The sequence below is a fragment of the Rosa rugosa genome, chromosome 4, assembly GCF_958449725.1.
Source record: "Rosa rugosa chromosome 4, drRosRugo1.1, whole genome shotgun sequence".
NCBI lineage: Eukaryota > Viridiplantae > Streptophyta > Magnoliopsida > Rosales > Rosaceae > Rosa > Rosa rugosa.
The window spans coordinates 9,998,532-10,017,851 of NC_084823.1; the positions used below are offsets into that span (position 1 = coordinate 9,998,532).

General features: G+C 39.6%; 1 protein-coding gene and 1 long non-coding RNA gene across 4 annotated transcripts; both read right to left on the minus strand.

The window, feature by feature from the left end:
- Positions 1-2,260: 2,260 nt before the first annotated feature.
- On the minus strand, positions 2,261-5,264 carry LOC133745751 (uncharacterized). The gene is made up of 3 exons (XR_009863756.1): positions 3,994-5,264; positions 3,366-3,440; positions 2,261-2,435 (listed from the first exon to the last, which is right to left on the minus strand). It is a non-coding gene; the product is annotated as an uncharacterized LOC133745751 (long non-coding RNA).
- Positions 5,265-12,366: 7,102 nt separating this feature from the next.
- Positions 12,367-15,790, minus strand: LOC133706436 (uncharacterized). Of its 3 annotated transcripts, none has more exons than XM_062131966.1 (3): positions 15,637-15,790; positions 14,270-14,847; positions 12,367-12,891 (listed from the first exon to the last, which is right to left on the minus strand). In XM_062131966.1, exons 2-3 carry the CDS (start codon positions 14,715-14,717, stop codon positions 12,842-12,844), a joined length of 498 nt encoding a protein of 165 aa, XP_061987950.1. In that variant the 5' UTR covers positions 14,718-14,847; positions 15,637-15,790; the 3' UTR covers positions 12,367-12,841. The 3 variants fall into 3 exon arrangements, with proteins under 3 accessions (XP_061987950.1, XP_061987948.1, XP_061987949.1); XM_062131964.1 differs by having other exon boundaries at positions 14,258-14,847; positions 15,637-15,789; XM_062131965.1 differs by lacking the exon at positions 15,637-15,790 and adding an exon at positions 15,076-15,508 and having other exon boundaries at positions 14,258-14,847.
- Positions 15,791-19,320: the final 3,530 nt, after the last annotated feature.

Here is a 19,320-nt window from a genome sequence, read left to right on the forward strand (position 1 = left end):
TTAGAAGAAGAGGGTCGTCAAGCGGCCGCTTGCGCTGGCCTCACTCGTCCTGGAGACCATCGTCCTATACGTGAGCGTAGCCGCAGTCCCCCTCCTCTGCCTCGTCGTTCTCCCAGACTGCATCCCAGCGAGTCCTCTTCCTCCCTAGCTGCTCGTGCTCCTCGGCCTGTGGCCACCCTGGAAAGCTTGTCAGACTCAATTGATGCACTGCGTTCCTCCCTCCGTGATGGTATTATGGTGACGGATTGGCGAGTCACATGTATGATCGATTACATCACTGACATGAACCTCTCTTTGATCCGTTGCCACACCGCAATGAACAAGCTTGCTCAGGAGGTCAATAACATGCAATGTCATCCTCCTGGGTTTCCTTGCAAGGAAGTTGTTGCGTCACTCCACAAGGACCCTCCTCCTGCGGCTGAAACCAGCAAAAGGGCTGCCACTCGTCCGCGCACCGCTCCTCATGTTCCTTGGGAAGATCTTGACTCAACCAGTAGTGACTCGCAGGACAGTGAAGAGGTCGATGATCAAGTCACCAAACTCAGGGAGGAGATTGCTGAGCTTTCCCAATCAAAGGGGAAGAAGTAAAAACAATTCATCTTTTAGTTATTGTATTTCTTTTTCTGCATTTTAACTTTCGTTGTACAATAACTTTATTTTGCTTTTGACTTGTAATAAGACTGAATGTATGTGGTAGTCTTTTCTTTAAAAACAACCAACAACGCCACCAAGAATCGAACCTTGGTCACCCATTGCTCTTTCAAAATTAGCCAGCTCTGCTGCACTCGTACTTCTAGTAATTCCTTGAAGTTTTCTAGATTAGTCTCCAACCTTACGTAAGACATATCTTGATTCACCAATCAATACTGGTAAAGCACCTAATATCTCACCCTAACTATACCCCCGTTCAAAATCCTATTCTCACAACATCTGTTCCAATGCATTGATAATACAACACTAGCACCCCTAGGGTTGCAAAACAACATTATCACCTCAGCTCATATGTCGACACAATGTCTCTTCACAATCAACCCTATCACAAGGTCGTATAAATTTTTCCATATGTCAAACCATACACAAAATCTATCATAGAGATATATCCCCAATAATCACTCTCAAAACGCAACTGTAAATCAAGTCACACAAAGGTCTAGCTAAAATCAAGGAATAATAAAGCTAAACACTTCCCAAGCTTTGCATACAACTTTTCTTTTCTTAGAATCTCCAGCACACACCATAGATGCTATTGCTACAGGTACCATACTTTTCCTCACATCGATAATAAACTCTACTACCCTCCTTATAGGTAACCTAAGTATCTCCCAAATTACATCACTACACTCAAAAATCAATATAGTCTTGAGAATTCTACCCCATAATCTCTCACACTCCTATCATCTTGAGTTAGTGAGATCAATTCTCATTCCAACTGCTCATATATTCTCAATTTATACTAATAACTCAATCTCACACAAGATTAGTATAGTTACCTCAAAGCCACTTTAAACACATCACCCATGCCAATTACCAAAACCCCACTAAGACATCTCGTTACAAAACAAGATATCTATTATTTGACATGTACATCTCATCCAAAAACATATGTACGTCCAACTTAAGAAGGCAAACTTTCTATCCATTAATACTCGTATCCACACTAGGTACGTGCATAGGTCCACACCATGCCTTCAACCAAACACTTCAACAATCAAAAGAACCTCATTTCCATAAAACAATTCTCACTGACTCAACAGAGTTAATTCCGAAGGTTTCCATTCCTTAAAGATTATAACTCGCGGCAACTGAACTCATTCTAATACGAACTTCCAAAACAACTTTAAGGTTCAATGTACTACCCCTTTCGAATATCCATCACCTAAGAAGTATAGTATGCTTGGCTAATACACGTATAGCACTTAAAACATGGCATGAGTCAAATACAAGTCCATATTAGCCAAGTCAATACTACAGGGAAGGTATTCACGTTCCTAAAACGACCTAGCGGCCTAAACAACTCCCAACACTCACGCATACCCAATGACTTAGCCAATACCGAAGAGCACACGATGGGGATCCGCTGCAGACGGGCCATCACTCGGAAAGTATTGACACATCACCAAATATGCACCTTACGCTCTGATACCAAACTGTCACGCCCCGAATTTTGAATAATAAATTCAAATCCGAAACATGAATAAACAATTAATACAAATAACGTTCTGAATTTTTTTTTCTCAGAAACAAACACACCACTCGCCACTCAACACAAAACTCGAAAAACCTCGAGTTAATTATTACAATTCACTCTTACAAAGTAAAATCGTAAAGCTCTAAATGAGCATAACAAACCTCACAATATAATGCTGTAATTCACATAACACTACTCTAAGCAGCCCGATCACCGTCCTGGTTCTCCTGACCTGTAGGATTACCCGCTACACAATTTGAATAGTGTACCGGGAGTTGCAACAACACAAAACCCGGTAAGCTTTTTACAGCCAGTATGAGTAAACAAGAAAGAACTGTTGATTTTAAATTACAATTCTTATAACTCAACAACACAACCAACAATCTCAACATCCACGACGCAAACGTCAACCAATTCAATATCACCACTTTGGTCCTATCACACAACACTATCACCACTTTGGTCCCATCCCATAACACGTTAGAGCTCTAACTGCCTCGTTACCTCTGACACCTTGGCCTAGGGTCAAGCAACGGCAAAAATACTTCGGTTAACACTATAACCGTCGCGCTTTGGACATCCCCGTCCTCAGCACCATATACTTCGGTTAATAATAAACCGTCGCGCTTTGGACATCCCCGTCCTCAGCACACAACTTCGGTTAATAATAAACCGTCGCACCTTGGACATCCCCGTCCTCAGTACACAAACACTCCGGTTATCCTTAACCGTCGAACTTCGGACACTTCATCCTCAGAACCCTACATTCTCTAACTCTATACATCCTCCAATGTAAATCATGAATATTAACAAGAACTCATCAATCATGTTCATCACATGTAAATATGGTAAGTCACATGTCAATTCATAATAATTTAATCATCCCAATTCCACACTCTTCAATGTCACACCATTCACATATAATCACGTAAATATATATATACGTAATTATCCGCTCAGGGATAATCACTAATACCAACTATAGTTCACATGCAATAAAACCGAGAAATTCATTTGTATAGTAAAAATCATTTTACTTACCCATGGACCGTAGTTGATCAAGTCCATATGATTTTAAAACAAATATTTATTTCATAAATATTTTCACGCAATTACGACAAAATAAGGTAATTAAATTTATTCGGTTCGTAATATGAACCACGTGAGGTTTACTCACCTCTAATCCCGCTGCGTCTTCTTAACAGCTCAAAATACGATTCACAATCGTCCGCCAACTCAAACCGTCAATCACCTAATCAAACATGACCTTAACTTAGCCAATAACTCAAAAACATAATCAAACGACAATCCAACGGTCGGATTGAAATTAAATGATGATCCAACGGTCGGATCCTCACGGATCGCCTTCCTAATCACTGTTTTGCATTTATACGAAGATCCAACGGTCGGATCTTCGCCCATGACCACACAAAGCCACTGGGACAGTCATAAGATCATCATATCAAAACTACAAGTCCATCTGACGGTCCTAACTTCACAGATCACAAATCTAACGATCGAAATCGATCTAAACTTAAAAATTCATAACTTAATCATACGATATCCAAAAATTGCGTATAATATATCGAAATGATCGTATTGAAATATAGAATCTGAAAATGTACAGAAACCATATTTTTGATCCCCGGAGGTGGCCGGAAAGGGCCGCCGGAGTTAGTGGCAGAGCCGCCGCCGACCACCACCAATGGTGTCGGGGCCGGGCTGCTCTTCTTCCTCTCATCATGCTTAACAACTTTCATAACTAGCACGAAGTCTGAAAATGACCGGAAGGGGTCGAAAATTACCTTGAACAGTATGAAGGTGGCCGGAATTTTCCAGAAACCGGCGAGAAACTGCAGAAAACGGCGAGCTCCAATTCGACGTAAAAACGTCAATTTAAGGCTTCGATTCCTTCTGAAGAGTTGTTAAGAAACTCAAGAAGAACTCACTGGTTCAAGAATCACAGAAAAATATGGTCTGTAGCTCGAGATATACCGATCGAAAGCTTCGGTGGTCGGAAAAATTCCAGAATTTTGCAGAATCCGGCAAGGCTCGATTTCGACGTCAAAGATTCAATTTCAGGCCTCGATGCCTTCTAGAGAGTTGTTAACAACATCAAGGGGAACCCACTGGAAAAAGAATCAATCAAAACGATGCACTACAGCTCGCGATATCTTGATCGAAAGTCTTCGTGGTCGGAAATTTTCCAGAATCCGGCGAGCTTGAATTCCGACGTAAAAACTTCAACCTCAGGCCTCGATCCCTTCTTGAGAGTTGTTAATAATCTCAAGGTGAACTCACCAGGCCAAGAATCACAAGAAAAGGTGGTCTATAACTCGAGAAAATCGGATTCGAAGGTGGTTTTCGAATTAAAGCCGGCCGAGCTCCGACGAACGTGAATCCGGTCACTCCAGGTGCGATCCTTCTAGGATGATGATCAGCATGTTGAGGTGAGTTCAGGGAGCTAAGGATCGTGAGTTTTGGTGGCCGGAATTAGGAGAAAACCGGCGTTGACTGTTTTTGGCTCAAACCTTGCAGCTCCGGTTTGCCGGATTTGAGGCCGTTCCGGGGAAAGTGGTCACGTCCAGTAGCTAGACGACGTCGAGGCGAAGCCGTGGACACCTCGAGAGCGGCTTGAGGTGGCCGGACGGTGGCGCTGCTGGCAGAGGAAGAACGCCCAGAAAGAAGAGAAAAAGGTCGGGGGAGAGGAGAGAGAAGAGAGAAAACCGGGGGAGAAAATAGAAAGAATAGGAAATTTTGGGATTTAAGAAAAATTCCAGAAATTCTCCATATTTATAGAAAAAAAATCCCGATTTTCAAATATTCATAACTTATTCATACAAACTCCGAATATTGCGTTCAACATACGCACGAGATCGTATCGACGAGCTCTACAACTTTCATGAAGAAAGTTTTCCCAAATTCTGTACGTATAAGAAGTCACTTTTTAAGACCCCCTAAATAACGTTCGTTTTCGAAATAAAATCGTTCGAACTAATTCCACAACTCCTTCAAGCTTCGTATTCGTGCCCACGCCTACGAAATCATTTCCAAAATGACATCGGACGTTAATTTGAATTTTTCGGGTATTACAAATGTAGTGTTAAATTGCAGTAGTCGATAAATGAAAAAAATTGTGTGGTTTGTGTCAGTCTAGTGGGGGGCAGTAGACAGAATATTGACCCTCATAATGTGGGTTTTTAGACGTTATCTGTTGTTTTGAGTGTGAATAACTTCTATAATCTGTGAAACATAGGAAGCGGTGTAATGTTTGATGGTCTATTGGGGGGCAGTAGACACATTAGTGCCACCCAATAATGTCTTTCTTAGGAGACAGTAATCATCTCTTGTTGATTTGTTTGTGATAAAGTGCAATACACTGTGAATCCTTGAAACTGGTGCAAGTTGTAATGGTTTAGTGGGGGGCAGTAGACACATTACTGCCCCCAAATAATGTCTTCATACGAAGTCAGAACCCTTCACTTAACTGGTGCAAGTTTTAATGGTTTAGTGGGGGGCAGTAGACACATTACTGCCCCCAAATAATGTCTTCGTTTTAAGTCAGAACCCTTCACTTAACTATTATTGACAGATTATTGTACTTTAATAAACTCAAAACAACATAAGACTTATCAAAACTCTAATTTCAGTGATTAATTAACCACAGTTAAGAAATTAGTGGGGGACAATAATCTGTCTATTACCCCCCAATAGACCACAGTTTTGACGTCGTCCGAGACCTGCAAGGGAAGCCCAGACCCGATTCCGGCGTGGAGCTTCGGAGCTTCCCGGACATCTGACGAACAAAACTGGCGAAGCCCAGACCCGATTCCGGCGTGGAGCTTCGGAGCTTCCCGGACATCTGACGAACAAAACCGGCGAAGCCCAGAGGGGTTGGGATCGTGGAGTTAGATAGCGTCATCCTCTGGTGGTCCGACGGTGGGACAGAGCGGCGGCGGTGGAGGCCGACATCGACGGTGGAGTGGTGGGCGTCGTGGCTCAGAGAGAGAGAGAGAGAGCCTGAGACGAGGTTAGAGAAAGAGAGAGAAAGAGAGAGAGAAAAATCGATGAGGGGGAGGAGAGAGAGATATGAGTGTAATTTGTTAATTAAAATGAGGGCAATACTGTCAAACACTGTTAGATTGGGTAAATGGGGTTAAAAAACTCTTGGTGGAGTAAGTGGGCAATTTTTGGCCAAAAATTGGGTAAGTGGTCACAGCCCCAAAATTAAATTCACTAGATTAAGAAGAAAACTACCCCTTCAAAAAAAAAAATGTACACGAAAGCCTGTGGATTAGCAAGGGAGGGGGAGGAAATGAGTTTCCTCCTCCTATATAACCAAAATAAAAAAGTTTACACTACAAAAAAAATCATTAAATAGTCTAAAATATAAATTTCGCATCTTTTTTATTTTCCTTTTTAACCAAATTTCCTCATTCTGTAATACTTTAATTTTTACCATTTAGTTTATTTTTTCTTGCTAGATTGGTTGATTTTCCTTCATACACTATCAAAATGACATATGGGAAATTATCAAAATAAATAGACTAGATTTTCATTCTTGTGAAAAGGGAAAAGAAAAAGAAAAAAAATAAAATAAAACTCCATGTTAGTTAATACAAATATTCAATCTGATTAAAATATCTTATTTGGCTGTGCACAGTGTTGTTTTTCTATAAAAACCTATAGAGCGAGACTCTGGTATAGCGCTGCCGGTAGGGACTGAAGGCGAGATTACCAGAGCCGGCCCTGAGGGCTGCAGCCTGAGCCCGCCGCCTCAGGCCACCGGTCTCAGGCGGGCCTCCAACAGTTTTTATTTTTATTTTATATATATTGTAGTTCAGTACGACTTTATATATATTCTTTAGCCACCCAAGTTCAAAACAAAATAGTACCTTTTTTTTTTTTGGTTTCTTTTGTATTAAGTACCTTTTTTTTTTCTCATAGCTAAAAATAGTTTCATTTTATATTCTCTCACTTTTTTTTTCCTGTTTCTTTTGGTATTAAACAATTTTTTTTTTCCATTAGTAAATCTATACTATTATTAAGAGAAGAGAGTTTGTTAGCCAAAATCCAAAATTTTGACAGAAATGACCCTAGAAAATTAATAAACTTTGAGAATTAATTAAATCATAAGGACAGTTATGACATTTACAAAATATATTTTTATTAAAAAAATAAATAAAAATATAACCCACAACCCACTTTTCTCTCCCATTATCTCCTGTACAATAACCGTTTTCTTTTTTATTTTCAGAAAAAAAAAAAAAAAAAAAAAAAAAAAAAAACTTGCACATGCAGAGCATGTGTAGAGAAAGGCTAGTTCTAATTTAAGAATACAATATAGATGTTTTTTTTTTGTTCCTTTTTTTTCATTGCTACTAGTGTATTTAAGTTTCAATTTATTATAGGAAAAAAATTCGTATAAATGTTTTCCTCAGGCCTCCAAAATGTCAGTACGGCCCTGGAGATTACCGACAATTAGGAATGATGGCTCTGCGTATTCTGGCGTGGAACTGTCGAGGAATAGTTAGCAATACAAGAAGACGAGCACTTATCGATTTGATACAACAAGAGAAACCCAAAATCCTCTTCCTTTCAGAAACCCTCTGCAACAAGAAACAATTGGAAACCCTACGAATTAAGGTAGGGTTTGATAACTGCCTAGGCTGGCCCAAGGGAGACGATAGCCAAGGTATAGCTTTCCTGTGGATGAACGACGCACAAGTACTACTAATCAGATATTACTCTGCAAGACATGTAGATGTGGCTATAGGAGTGAATGGGGTGGCAGATGAATGGCGGCTCACTGGGATCAACGACTATGCGCAAATGGCAGATCGACGTAAGACCTAGAACTTGATGAGACGACTTGCAGCCCAATCAACGCTACCATGGCTGATTGTAAGCGACTTTAATGAGATAGCGGATAATTCTGAGAAGACGAGGGGACTGAAGACGAGATTACCGGCAATTAGGAATGATGGCTCTGCGTATTCTGGCGTGAAACTGTCGAGGAATAGTTAGCAGTACAAGAAGACGAGCACTTATAGATTTGATACAACAAGAGAAACACAAAATCCTCTTCCTTTCAGAAACCCTCTGCAACAAGAAACAATTGGAAACCCTACGAATTAAGGTAGGGTTTGATAACTGCCTAGGCTGGCCCAAGGGAGGCGATAGCCAAGGTATAGCTTTCATGTGGATGAACGACGCACAAGTACTAATCAGATATTACTCTGCAAGACATGTAGATGTGGCTATAGGAGTGAATGGGGTGGCAGATGAATGGTGGCTCACTGGGATCTACAGCTATGCGCAAATGGCAGATCGACATGAGACCTAGAACTTGATGAGATAACTTGCAGCCCAATCAACGCTACCATGGTTATTGATTGTAGGCGACTTTAATGAGATAGCGGATAATTCTGAGAAGACGAGGGGTGTGCCTAGAAGACATGCTCAAATCCAAGAGTTCAGAGAAGTGATGATGGATTGCTTTCTGGTTGACATGGGATACTGTGGAAGTTCCTATATATGGTCTGATCACCAAACGAAAGGGCGACTGGATAGAAGCTTGTGGACAGTAGAACTACGAGGCCTGTTTCCCTCATCTCAAACCACCCACTTGCCACCTAGTTCTTCGTATCATAGTCCACATGTTAGTGAGGCTTCAATACCCCAGTCTGGCAAGAGGAAATCTCTATTCAGGTTCGAACAATTCTGGGTAACTCATAGTGAGTGTGAAGAGATAGTCCAATGTGACAAAAACATGTGGATGATGACCCAATGTACCAAGTCTGTCAACGTATCAAACATATTGAACGTGAACTGACAAGATGGTAGAAACAAACTTTCATGTTTCAGCAAGTGGAGATGAAAGCAGTTCGAACTCGTCTGGATGAACTGTTACGCAAACCATATGATGCAGCTAACCATGTTGAGAAACAGGCACTACAAGCAAAGTTTTAGGAACTACTTACACATGAAGAAATAGTTTGGATTCAATGTTCTCGAGCCTTATGGTTGAAGGGAGGAGACATAAATACTACTTATTTCTATAGAAGAGCCTCAAATGGCAAACAGCATAACATAATTTTGGGTTTGTTTGATGCTAATAATCAGTGGGTGAATGATGCTCCTGAGATTGAAAGGGTGATCAGTGAGTATTATTAGGAACTGTTTCGCACTGGTGGGATCAACACAAGGGCACTAGAGCTCATCCATACACTGTCCAAGCCAGGGTTACCGGAAACATGAATGAGAGATTACTAGCACCTTACTCTGATGAGGAGATTAGAGCAGCCTTGTTTCACATGCACCCATCTAAGGCACCTGGCCCTGATGGAATGTTGCCGTTTTTCTTTCAGAAGTACCAGAACAAAGTGGGACAAGATGTTTGCACAGCAATGAGACATTTGCTCTCATCAGGTGTTTTGCTCAAGGAGGTAAATTTTACACACATCACACTTATTCCTAAGGTTAAGAGTCCAAAACATATGTCGGACTTAAGACCTATAGCTTTGTGTAATGTTTTGTACAAAATTTGTTCAAAAGTTTTGGCAAACAGATTGAAAAGAATTCTAGCCTTCTAGGTGATGTGATATCACCGTTGCAAAGTGTCTTTGTCCCGGATGGTCTGATTTCTGACAATATCTTGGTTGCAACTGAAGTAACACACCATTTGCATAACAATCAAAGAGGAGGTGATACACACTTTTCACTGAAATTGGATATTAGCAAGGCATATGACAGACTGGAATGACCTTTCTTGCAAGCTATTCTTCTGAAAATGGGGTTTGCATCAGATTCGGTGGAATTGGTTATGGTCAGCATCCAGTCGGTCAGTTATTCTTTTTCAGTAAATGGAGAAGTTCAAGGTTACATTAGACCATCCAGGGGTATAAGATAGGGTGATCCATTGTCACCGGCCATACCTATTCATGTTGTGTGCAGAAGACCTATCATCTTTAATTAGACACTTTGCACAACAGCAGTGGATCAACGGTTTTGTCCTTGCACCAACTGCACCACAGCTACACCACCTTCTATTCATAGATGACAGCTTCCAGTTTGGCACAGCTACTGAAGAAGAATGTCAACAGTTTCAAAATGTACTACATACTTATGAGGTAACCTCTGGTCAAAAAATCAACCTGCAGAAAAGTGAAGTACCTTTTAGTAAGAACATTGATATAAACCGGCAGCACCACTTGGCAGACTTGTTGGGAGTTCAACGAGTTGACAAGCATGAAAGGTATTTGGGATTACCTACCTATGTGGGGAGGACAAAAACGGCGACATTCAGCTACTTGAAAGAAAAAATGACAACAAAAGTGGTCAGTTGGCGAGCTAAACTATTGAGTGGAGCTGGTAAAGAGATTCTAATCAAAGCAGTAGCCCAGACAGTACCAAACTATGTGATGAGTTGTTATAAATTACCTATTGGCTTGTGTGAGGATTTACAACAATTGTGTGCAGGCTTCTGGTGAGGTGACTCAGAGGAAAAGCAGAAAATACACTAGAGGTCTTGAGATAGACTGTGTGTACCAAAGAAAGATGGTGGCATGGGTTTTAAAAATCTACACTGGTCAACATAGGCATGCTAGCAAAACAAGGTTGGAGATTAGTGAGAAATCCTAACTCACTGATTGCAAGACTCTATAAAGCTATTTATTTTCCAAATAGTGATTTTCTACATGCAGAAATTGGGTGAACAACCTTCGTTCCCTTGGCGGAGCATATGGGAAGGTCGAGCAGTCCTATCACAAGGTCTACGGTGGTAAGTAAGCAATGGGGAGAATATTGATATATGGAAGGATTGTTGGCTGCCAGACTCTTATCCTCGCTGCCCTAGTTCACCACAACCCCGAGATGCTCCAAAACGAGTTTGTGAACTAATTTGTCCTGTAACAAGGAGATGGGATGTTGAAAAAATTGAGCAGTGGTTCTCACCAGTGGATATGGATTTAATCCTAAGAATTCCACTTAGTAGAAGAGCTCCAAGAGACAGAATGGTTTGGCACTTTAATAATAAAGGTTTATTCACAACAAAAAGTGCCTACTACGTTGCAAGAGATATAGCTTTGGGTCTGGTCCTTGCTCCTCCACCAGAGCCGGATATGTATGGCAAGCTATGGTCAGCTATCTGGAATACAAAGGTTCCGAACAAGGTAGCATTACAGGTATGGATGTCTTGTGTTAATATCCTACCAAATCGATGCTGTTTGAGCACAAAAGGACACATGGGTGACTTGGTGTGTCCAGTTTGTGCAAATGGGTTAGAACTTAGAAGACAACATACATCTATTTACTAGATGTATACATGCCCAAGAAGTGTGGGCAGCAGCTGCTATAAATCAACCCCAAGGAGGAATTGATGATTTGAAGGATTGGCTACTTCACCTGGTTACCAATATAAGCAAAGAAGATTCTGCTAAAGTCATGATGCTAATCTGGGGAATATGGAAGAATTGAAACACCCAAGTCTCGGAAGGCAGGAAACAACACCTTCGTGATGTTGTACTGATGACTATGGGATGGTTAGAAGAATTTGTCAAAGCTAACACTACAGATACTCAACAGAGAGCAAGAGACCAAGGATGGGTGATGCCACCAGATGATTGGCTGAAATGCAACATTGATGGTGCCTTTGTAGCACAAACTGGGCAGAGTGGAGCTGGCATGATTTTCCGGGATACTAGAGGGCAAGTTAGGGCAGCAGCTATTCGGCCATTGCAGTCAATAACCACACCCTTTCATGCCGAGCTACAGGCCTTGTTCGAAGCAATTCAAATGGCAGAAGGTATGAACTATCACAAGATCATTTTTGAAACTGATTGCTCTATGTTGGCAGCTGCAATGAATCAAGAAGAAGGGGACCCCTCCGTGTAGTTTTCTTCTTGATGATGTGAAGGACCGTTTGTGCACTCATGCGGAGTGCGGAGTTTGAAGTAGCTTTTGCTTCGCGTGAGGCCGATACGGTGACTCATAAGTTAGCAAGAAAATCATGTAATAGTGTTGACCAAAATGGCAAAATTGGTTTGGTTCTGCTCAGGAATGTCATTATAAACTAGTGTGCTCATTGATTTGTTTCAATGAAATCCATTTCAAAAAAAAAAAAATCAAAATCAAAATCAATCTAAAAATCCATGCAAATGATGTACATTTAGAGGAGTAAAATAAAAAAGAGAGAGAAAACATGGTTCTATGTACAATTTTCTTTTTTGATTATTCACAAAGTTATTTACAACAATATCAGGCATCATAAAACTGCTTCTAATTCGTTCAGCATATGTACATCCAAGAATCACATCCAAAGGAAATTCATACATTCCACCCTTTTGTCTTTTTTTTTTTCTTTTCCCTTTTTTTTTTCATATTTTTTAATAACTTACAAAAGCAGATTTTTTTTTTCTTTCCCTTTTCGTTATATTCAGTAGACTTATTTCACAGTACCATCAATTTTGAACGGCAAAGAAAGATGGCAACAGCAAGAAAGCAAGTCCTCCATGGTCTGCCATATCTGCTGATCAAAGTTATAGTAGCTTTGACTAACTTTGGTCAGTCCTCTTCTACACTATCAAGTAATCGATATACTATCAACAAACTAGGCCAATTTCGATTTCATCTTTTTCCCCTTTACCTAACGGATCAGCTGTTCCTTAGAGAAGAGAGCCATTCTTCCATAAATTTCTTGCTCTCTGCACAAAGAAGCAAAATGCAGACAAATAGTCAGCTTACGTTATTCATTTAAATTGAAACACATGCAGTAAGTTGCAACTGGATTTCAGTAAGGAAGCTTAACTGAGACAACAATCCAATCAATACATACCACCAATTACCACATCACAAGATGATCAAGATTGAACTATGTAGTTCAAGGTGGGACGCAGGAAACAAACGAACATGATATGCAATTCTATGTCCGTAATAAGAAAAACCAACCATAACTGAAGCCCACAAATTCCTGGCTACCACCACACATTGGAAATAATCCCAACGGATTCATGATAGCAACTCTCAATTCAATCTATCTATAAAAAACTCTATCTTTGAGATCTCTTGGCATCAATGCAAGGAATTTATTCAAACTAATAATTTATTCTTTAAAGTTAGCCCATCAGTTTTTACTTTTTACTTCCTTTTAAAACTGCCGACATTTCACTTGAGAAAGTGTCAGAGTTTTACTTGAACTGCAGCATAGACAAATATACCATGTAAAGTTGATTGAACATAAGATGCATGAAAAATACCATGTAAAGTTGATTGAACATAAGATGCATGAAAATCTAAACAGAACTATAGGAAAGCAAAAGGGTAGGTCGAGATTCACCAAGTTCAGAGAAATATCATTCCATTACGACATACACCAATTCTAAGCTGACATTAAGATCCCGAATTGTATATTGCCTAGCACTTTCAATGGTCACAAACAAATTATGGGGGAAGACATTTTCCTAAAACTCAACCACTTATTGCCTAGTGCTTTTGAGGTGTTACTGGCAATCAAGGGGAATCATGTCAATGAACTTTTCCTAAAACTGGTATCCCAACCATTTCCAGTGGACTCTACATTTCTACCATTGCATAGCATGTCCCCGAATTTATCCAATTTGCCTCCACAGTCATGTTAAATTTGAACAGACTAATTGTTTATTCAGAAAAAAGCGGTAACAGAAAAAAGAAAGGAAAAACTTTTCGGTTTACAGTCAATGGCCCATCAAATCAAACTTGTGATTCTCACTCAAATTACCATCAATGACATAAATAACTAAACCATCTGTAGTTAACATTAATGGTAATGACTGACGTATGAGAAAGAGCCCTCAGGGTCTTGCCACAATTGACAGTAGAGGTATTGTAAAATGACTAAAATCAAATTAACAGAACCAAAAGCCTGTTTTTAAAACGCCGTGAAAAATCAATAGTATTAAACATTTAACATTAAGGTTTGATGCAAACATTTCATATAAACTATAATATGTATTGCACAGAGCAGGATAGAATTGATGGAAGGGAAAAAAAAAACGATGAACAGAGAATAACCAGGTACAAAAGAACACTTACCATCTGAATAACCATCTGGGATGCTCCCAATAGTATTCTGATCTTTGTTCTTTGATTTCCCCACCATATCATGAATAGCATGCCCATAGCATGGAACCAGCACAGCGAAACTATCGTCTGCATCATCTTCACTCTGGAACCCAGGTCCATGAGGCTCCAACCATCCAATTGACCAATCCGAGTCATCAGATTCAGAACCAGAAACACACTCTCCATCAGATGGAACGAGAACACCATCATATTCCCTATCAATTTTCCTTTCTTCCCGACTATGCCATTTCCGCTTCACCTTTCTAGATGCAGCCATATTGGCCCCTTTAACAGAAGGAAACTTTAATGCATCAGATTCCCGCAAACCCGATTCAGGGGAAGAATTTAAACAGGTTCCATTAGAGATTTGAGGCTCCTTCTGCTTTCCACTCCACAACCACCACGAAAGATTGGTAAAAGCCAAAGCCATTTTCAGTCAAAGATCTTTTGCTCGTTCTGCCGAGTTTTCACAATAAATATAATTTCAACCAATCTGTACGGGAGCATTCCAGGCCAAAGCAGTGGGAGTGGAAACAAATAATATGATGGGTAGCTTCAGCCTGTCCATGAAATGTTTATAAGAATAGAATTAGTCGACGAAAATCATAATCTAAAAGGCATACCAACCTCAATGACTACTGCAAAAAGAGAAATCGCTCAGGTTCAGAACATATTGCAGAACAAACAAGAAACTAACAAATGCCCAGGAATTGCTTTAGCTTTATAGACATGACATAAGAGAAGTTTGATTTCTGAGATGTAGAGGACAATAACAGAAAAAAGATTACTCTGCATCTATGACTTTAAATCTTTGCTTGGAAATTTCAACCAGCACATGACATAAGCAAAGTTCAATTCTTTCGGTCGAGTCAATTAGCAAGAAGATTCAAGGTCTCCCTTTTCAGGGCAACCAAACAAAGATACAGGCATATAAACAAGTCCAACAACTGTGAAGATTCAATGAATACAGACACCCAGTAAAATCTCATCCCCAAAAACAGAACTTTCCAAAAGAAGAAAACACGGATTTACCAAACATAGCCATGAATGCGATCAAATACAAAAAACACCAAATTACTTAACAAACACCAAAATCCTTGTCTTAAGAGAGACGAGAATAACAAACCCACAACAACCCAATTTCAAATTTCCGATCTCCGATTTCCCAAAAACAAAAAGCAATCAAATTGACACGAAAAAGTTGCAGCATTTTTATCATGGTTGCTGAAACTTCATGCCAAAGGCTTGTGATTCAAGTAGACCATAAGAACAGAGAAGAATTGAAATTTCTTGCCTTGAAGATAATCAAAATGAATGAGGGATAAAGTCAGCGAGTTTAATTTGGTTACCTTGAAGGCACAAGTTAGATTATATTTTAGGGTTTCTTGAAGAAAGCAACCCCAGTTTTGATCTGTGTTTGTTTCAGTCAGAGAAGAAAAGGGATTGATTGTTCCAGCTTTAAAGATACATCGGCTGGAATTACCTGCGGGTGACTGCAGATTGTGAAGGGTGTACTATGCTTACACGTGTGCAAATGTAGCCATGTGATTGAGAAATTTGTTATAAACGTGCTTTTGTACATTGGCAGATTGGCTCTACTACCATAGGCTTCACTTGTGTTAAGGATAGACTTCCTCTTTGTAGTGCCACGTTAGAGGTAGAATCAAATTAGAGCTTTGCTTTTTCTCTTTTTTGTTTATTTCTACATGGGAGAAAATCAAACTCCTGATTCAGTCCTACTCAATTCTCAACTTTTCTGTAAGGACTTAGAATCCAACGAGGTTTAGATCATCTTTTTTGTTATTGAGATTTGATCTCTTTGTCCGACTTCTGATTTAAGTGTGCTAAAATCTAACTAAACGTAAGTTTTTATCCTGATCAAGCTGTGGAAGACTTCCGACCGTCATTAAAGATTACGTTCTCACCTCTTTCAACCGTCTAACTTATCCATTTTTTCACCAAATATTTTTTTGTTGCTTAACTTTATTGGTAAACAATTTTTGAAATAATTTTTGTTCTCACCTTAAACCGAATAGTAAATTTGCATTAAATATTACATTTGACAACAACTTACAGAAATTGGTAATAAGAGACTCGTTTCATAAAGTAAAAATTATAGCAATTTAGTTAAGTTTTACAAACATGGGCCTAAATCTTAAGTGAGTTATTTGGGTTGGAAAAGTCTTGCTAGGATTCTTTGGGTTGGTAAAGTCTTGTTACTTGTTCGTAGTGATGAATGGAGGTGAAATTTCGCAAAGCAAAGATATTTTCAAATACAAAGGCTTTAACCCTTTGTGCACGGATTCAAAGTTTTGGGACAAAATAGAATTAAATTTTGGTGACTTGACTGGGATTTGACCTTGATTATATAGGGAATTTACGTGTACAAGTTGTTCAAGTATCCCTCGCCGACATGTTAGGAGAAATCCATGTTCTTAGAAGGTAGAAATTTCTACTTATTCCCTGCTCATACTAACAAGTCAACAAGAAGAAAAATAAACGGATACTAGTACAAATACTAAACACGTTGAATGCCACTTTTATTTACTTTAGAATTACAAAACTCTCCGGCAAGGTAATTAGCTAAATGTTCGATAATCAGGTGAATATTCATTGAGATATATTTTCATTTTCAAAAATGAAATACATTGGTAATTCAATAAAATAATTACTGTTCTTTGGTTTCATGTCACCAAAGGTAATAAGGTATACATTAGTTCGGTGACTTGCCTTTCAATTGTCCCCTTGCCGGAGATTAGGTGGCGGTATAGGTTAGGCAACGGTGGAGGTAGGTGGTTGTAGGCCTGCCAACGGGCGGGTATAGTGCGGGTTCTTAACGGGCCGACCCGGTAAGAACCCGTTAGCTTAACCGGTTTTACAGGCTAAACCCGGCGGGTTTGCGGGTTTTCTGTTGGAACCCGTGAACAATTTTTTTTTTTTTTTTTCAAACCCATTGCAAACCCGTGAGCAGATTTTTTTTTTTTTAAAAAAAAAAAATTTATTCTTTTTATTTTCATCATTGTTTTGGTCGATTGAGTATTTCAAATACTTGAGACAGTGTTTAAAAAAGAAATTGTTGGTTTAGTCACGAGGAAGCAATACGTTTAAAACAAATATTTATTTCCGTAAAACAATTTTCACAACTTGGCGATTAAATGTAAATTAATAAAATTCGGTTCGTAAATGAACCATGTGAGATTTACTCACCTCTAAATCCCGTTGCGTCTTCTCTAACAGCCAAAATCATAAATGATTGTTCAATGCAATTCCGTCAAACACTCAATCACATACGGTCTCAACTTAGCATACAATTCACAAATCACAATTATACGACGATCCAACGGTCGGATCCTCAAGGATCGCCTAGAGAATCGTCTTTACCAATTTATACGATGATCTAATGGTCGGATCCTCACGGATCGCCTTTTGAATCGTCTTTTCACAATTATATGATGATCCAACGGTCAGATCCTCACGGATCGCCCTTAGGATCATCCTCTCAAAATTATATGAAGATCCAACGGTTGGATCGTCCTGGATCGCCTTTAAAATCATCCTCACGAAATTATACGACGATCCAACAGTCTGATCCTCACGGATCGCCCTTAGGATCATCATCTCAAAATTATATGAAGATCCAACGGTTGGATCGTCCCGGATCGCCTTTAGAATCATCCTCACGATATTAAACGATGATCCAATAGTCGGATCCTCATGGATCGCCTTTTGAATCGTCTTTTCACAATTATACGAAGATTCAACGGTCGGATCCTCATCCAAACTCATCGGAACACTTCTACGATCAATATATCAAATCTACAAGTCGATCGGACGGCCTGATCCTCACAGAAAGAAGAGAGAGAGAGAGAACTGGGTTTTCGGTGACGGAAAAGAACCGTGGAGGCTACTGTTCAGCCTGTGGTCGCGTTTTTTGTGGTTGCCGAAAGACGAAAACAGTCAAAATGAGTTTTTAGGAAAGGGTTTGAGTTAACGGGTTCCAACGGGTTTAGCACGCAAAGCCCGTTAATTTGCTGGTTTTTTGCGTGTGGGCTTTTTTTAGCACGGTTTAATAAACGGGCGGGTTCGTGCGGGCTTTTAGCGTGCGGGTACCGTGCGGGTTACGGGTTTAAATGCCAGGCCTAGGTGGTTGCATATGTGGCAAAATATAGCATGTATTGATTGCTTTTGTGCAAATATTTAGGGGTGGACCTACTATAGTACATATTGGAGCAAGCGCAAATGTAATTTTGATTGATGAAACACGAACTGAGATACTTGATGTCTCGAATAATTGTCATGAACTAAGATATTTGATGTCTTGAATAATTGTCGCAATTTGCCAAAGTATTTGATATCATCCTTTCAATATCTTGATTAGGAGTTTAGAATCGTCCTCAACCTGAAAATGACTAAGATTAAGACGCCGAGTCCATAGAAGACCAAAGCAAATCCCTTAGGCTTTTGCTTGCAAAACAGAAGCAAAGTCATTGGCATGAAACCAACATTCTATGTTTAGGGAGAGACCATCCTTTAACATTCTATGTTTTTTTTTTTTGGCTAATTTTAGCTACTTGTTGAGGTTCCCAAAAGGCCAAAACTCCTGCAAATGACGTCTACAACGTTTCTGCGATTGATCAGATTGGTTAATTGTGACAAGTCACAAGTATATCATCCATCTGTAGTTCTGTACTGATCCACATCTCTCTATGCATGAACAACTGATCATATGCCCCAATGACCACAACTTATGGATAGGTGTGTCATCGAAAAAAAAAAAAAAACTTATGGATGTGTCCAGGTACAATTGGCTATAATAATAATGGACATATAAAAGTTAAGCAGTCAATTATATATACATAGCTGATATGCTCGACAATATATTATTGCATTGCTCCTATGCATGCCAATCAATCTGATGCCCATTAAAAAAGTTGAGGCTAATTTTTGCTTTCATCGTCCACTTCGAGAGTAGATAGATCGATAAGGACAATGGCGTTAGTTTGGTAGCCTCTCAGTCTCTCAGCCTAGAAACT

What these genes read in the sequence shown, in the direction of transcription:
- LOC133706436 (XM_062131964.1), bottom strand. Translation starts at nt 14,717, where the DNA reads ATGGCTTTGGCTTTTACCAATCTTTCGTGGTGGTTGTGGAGTGGAAAG. An exon ending in CCCAGATGGTTATTCAGATG is followed by an intron (nt 12,892 to 14,257) that starts GTAAGTGTTCTT and finishes TTCTTTGTGCAG; the next exon opens with AGAGCAAGAAATTTATGGAA.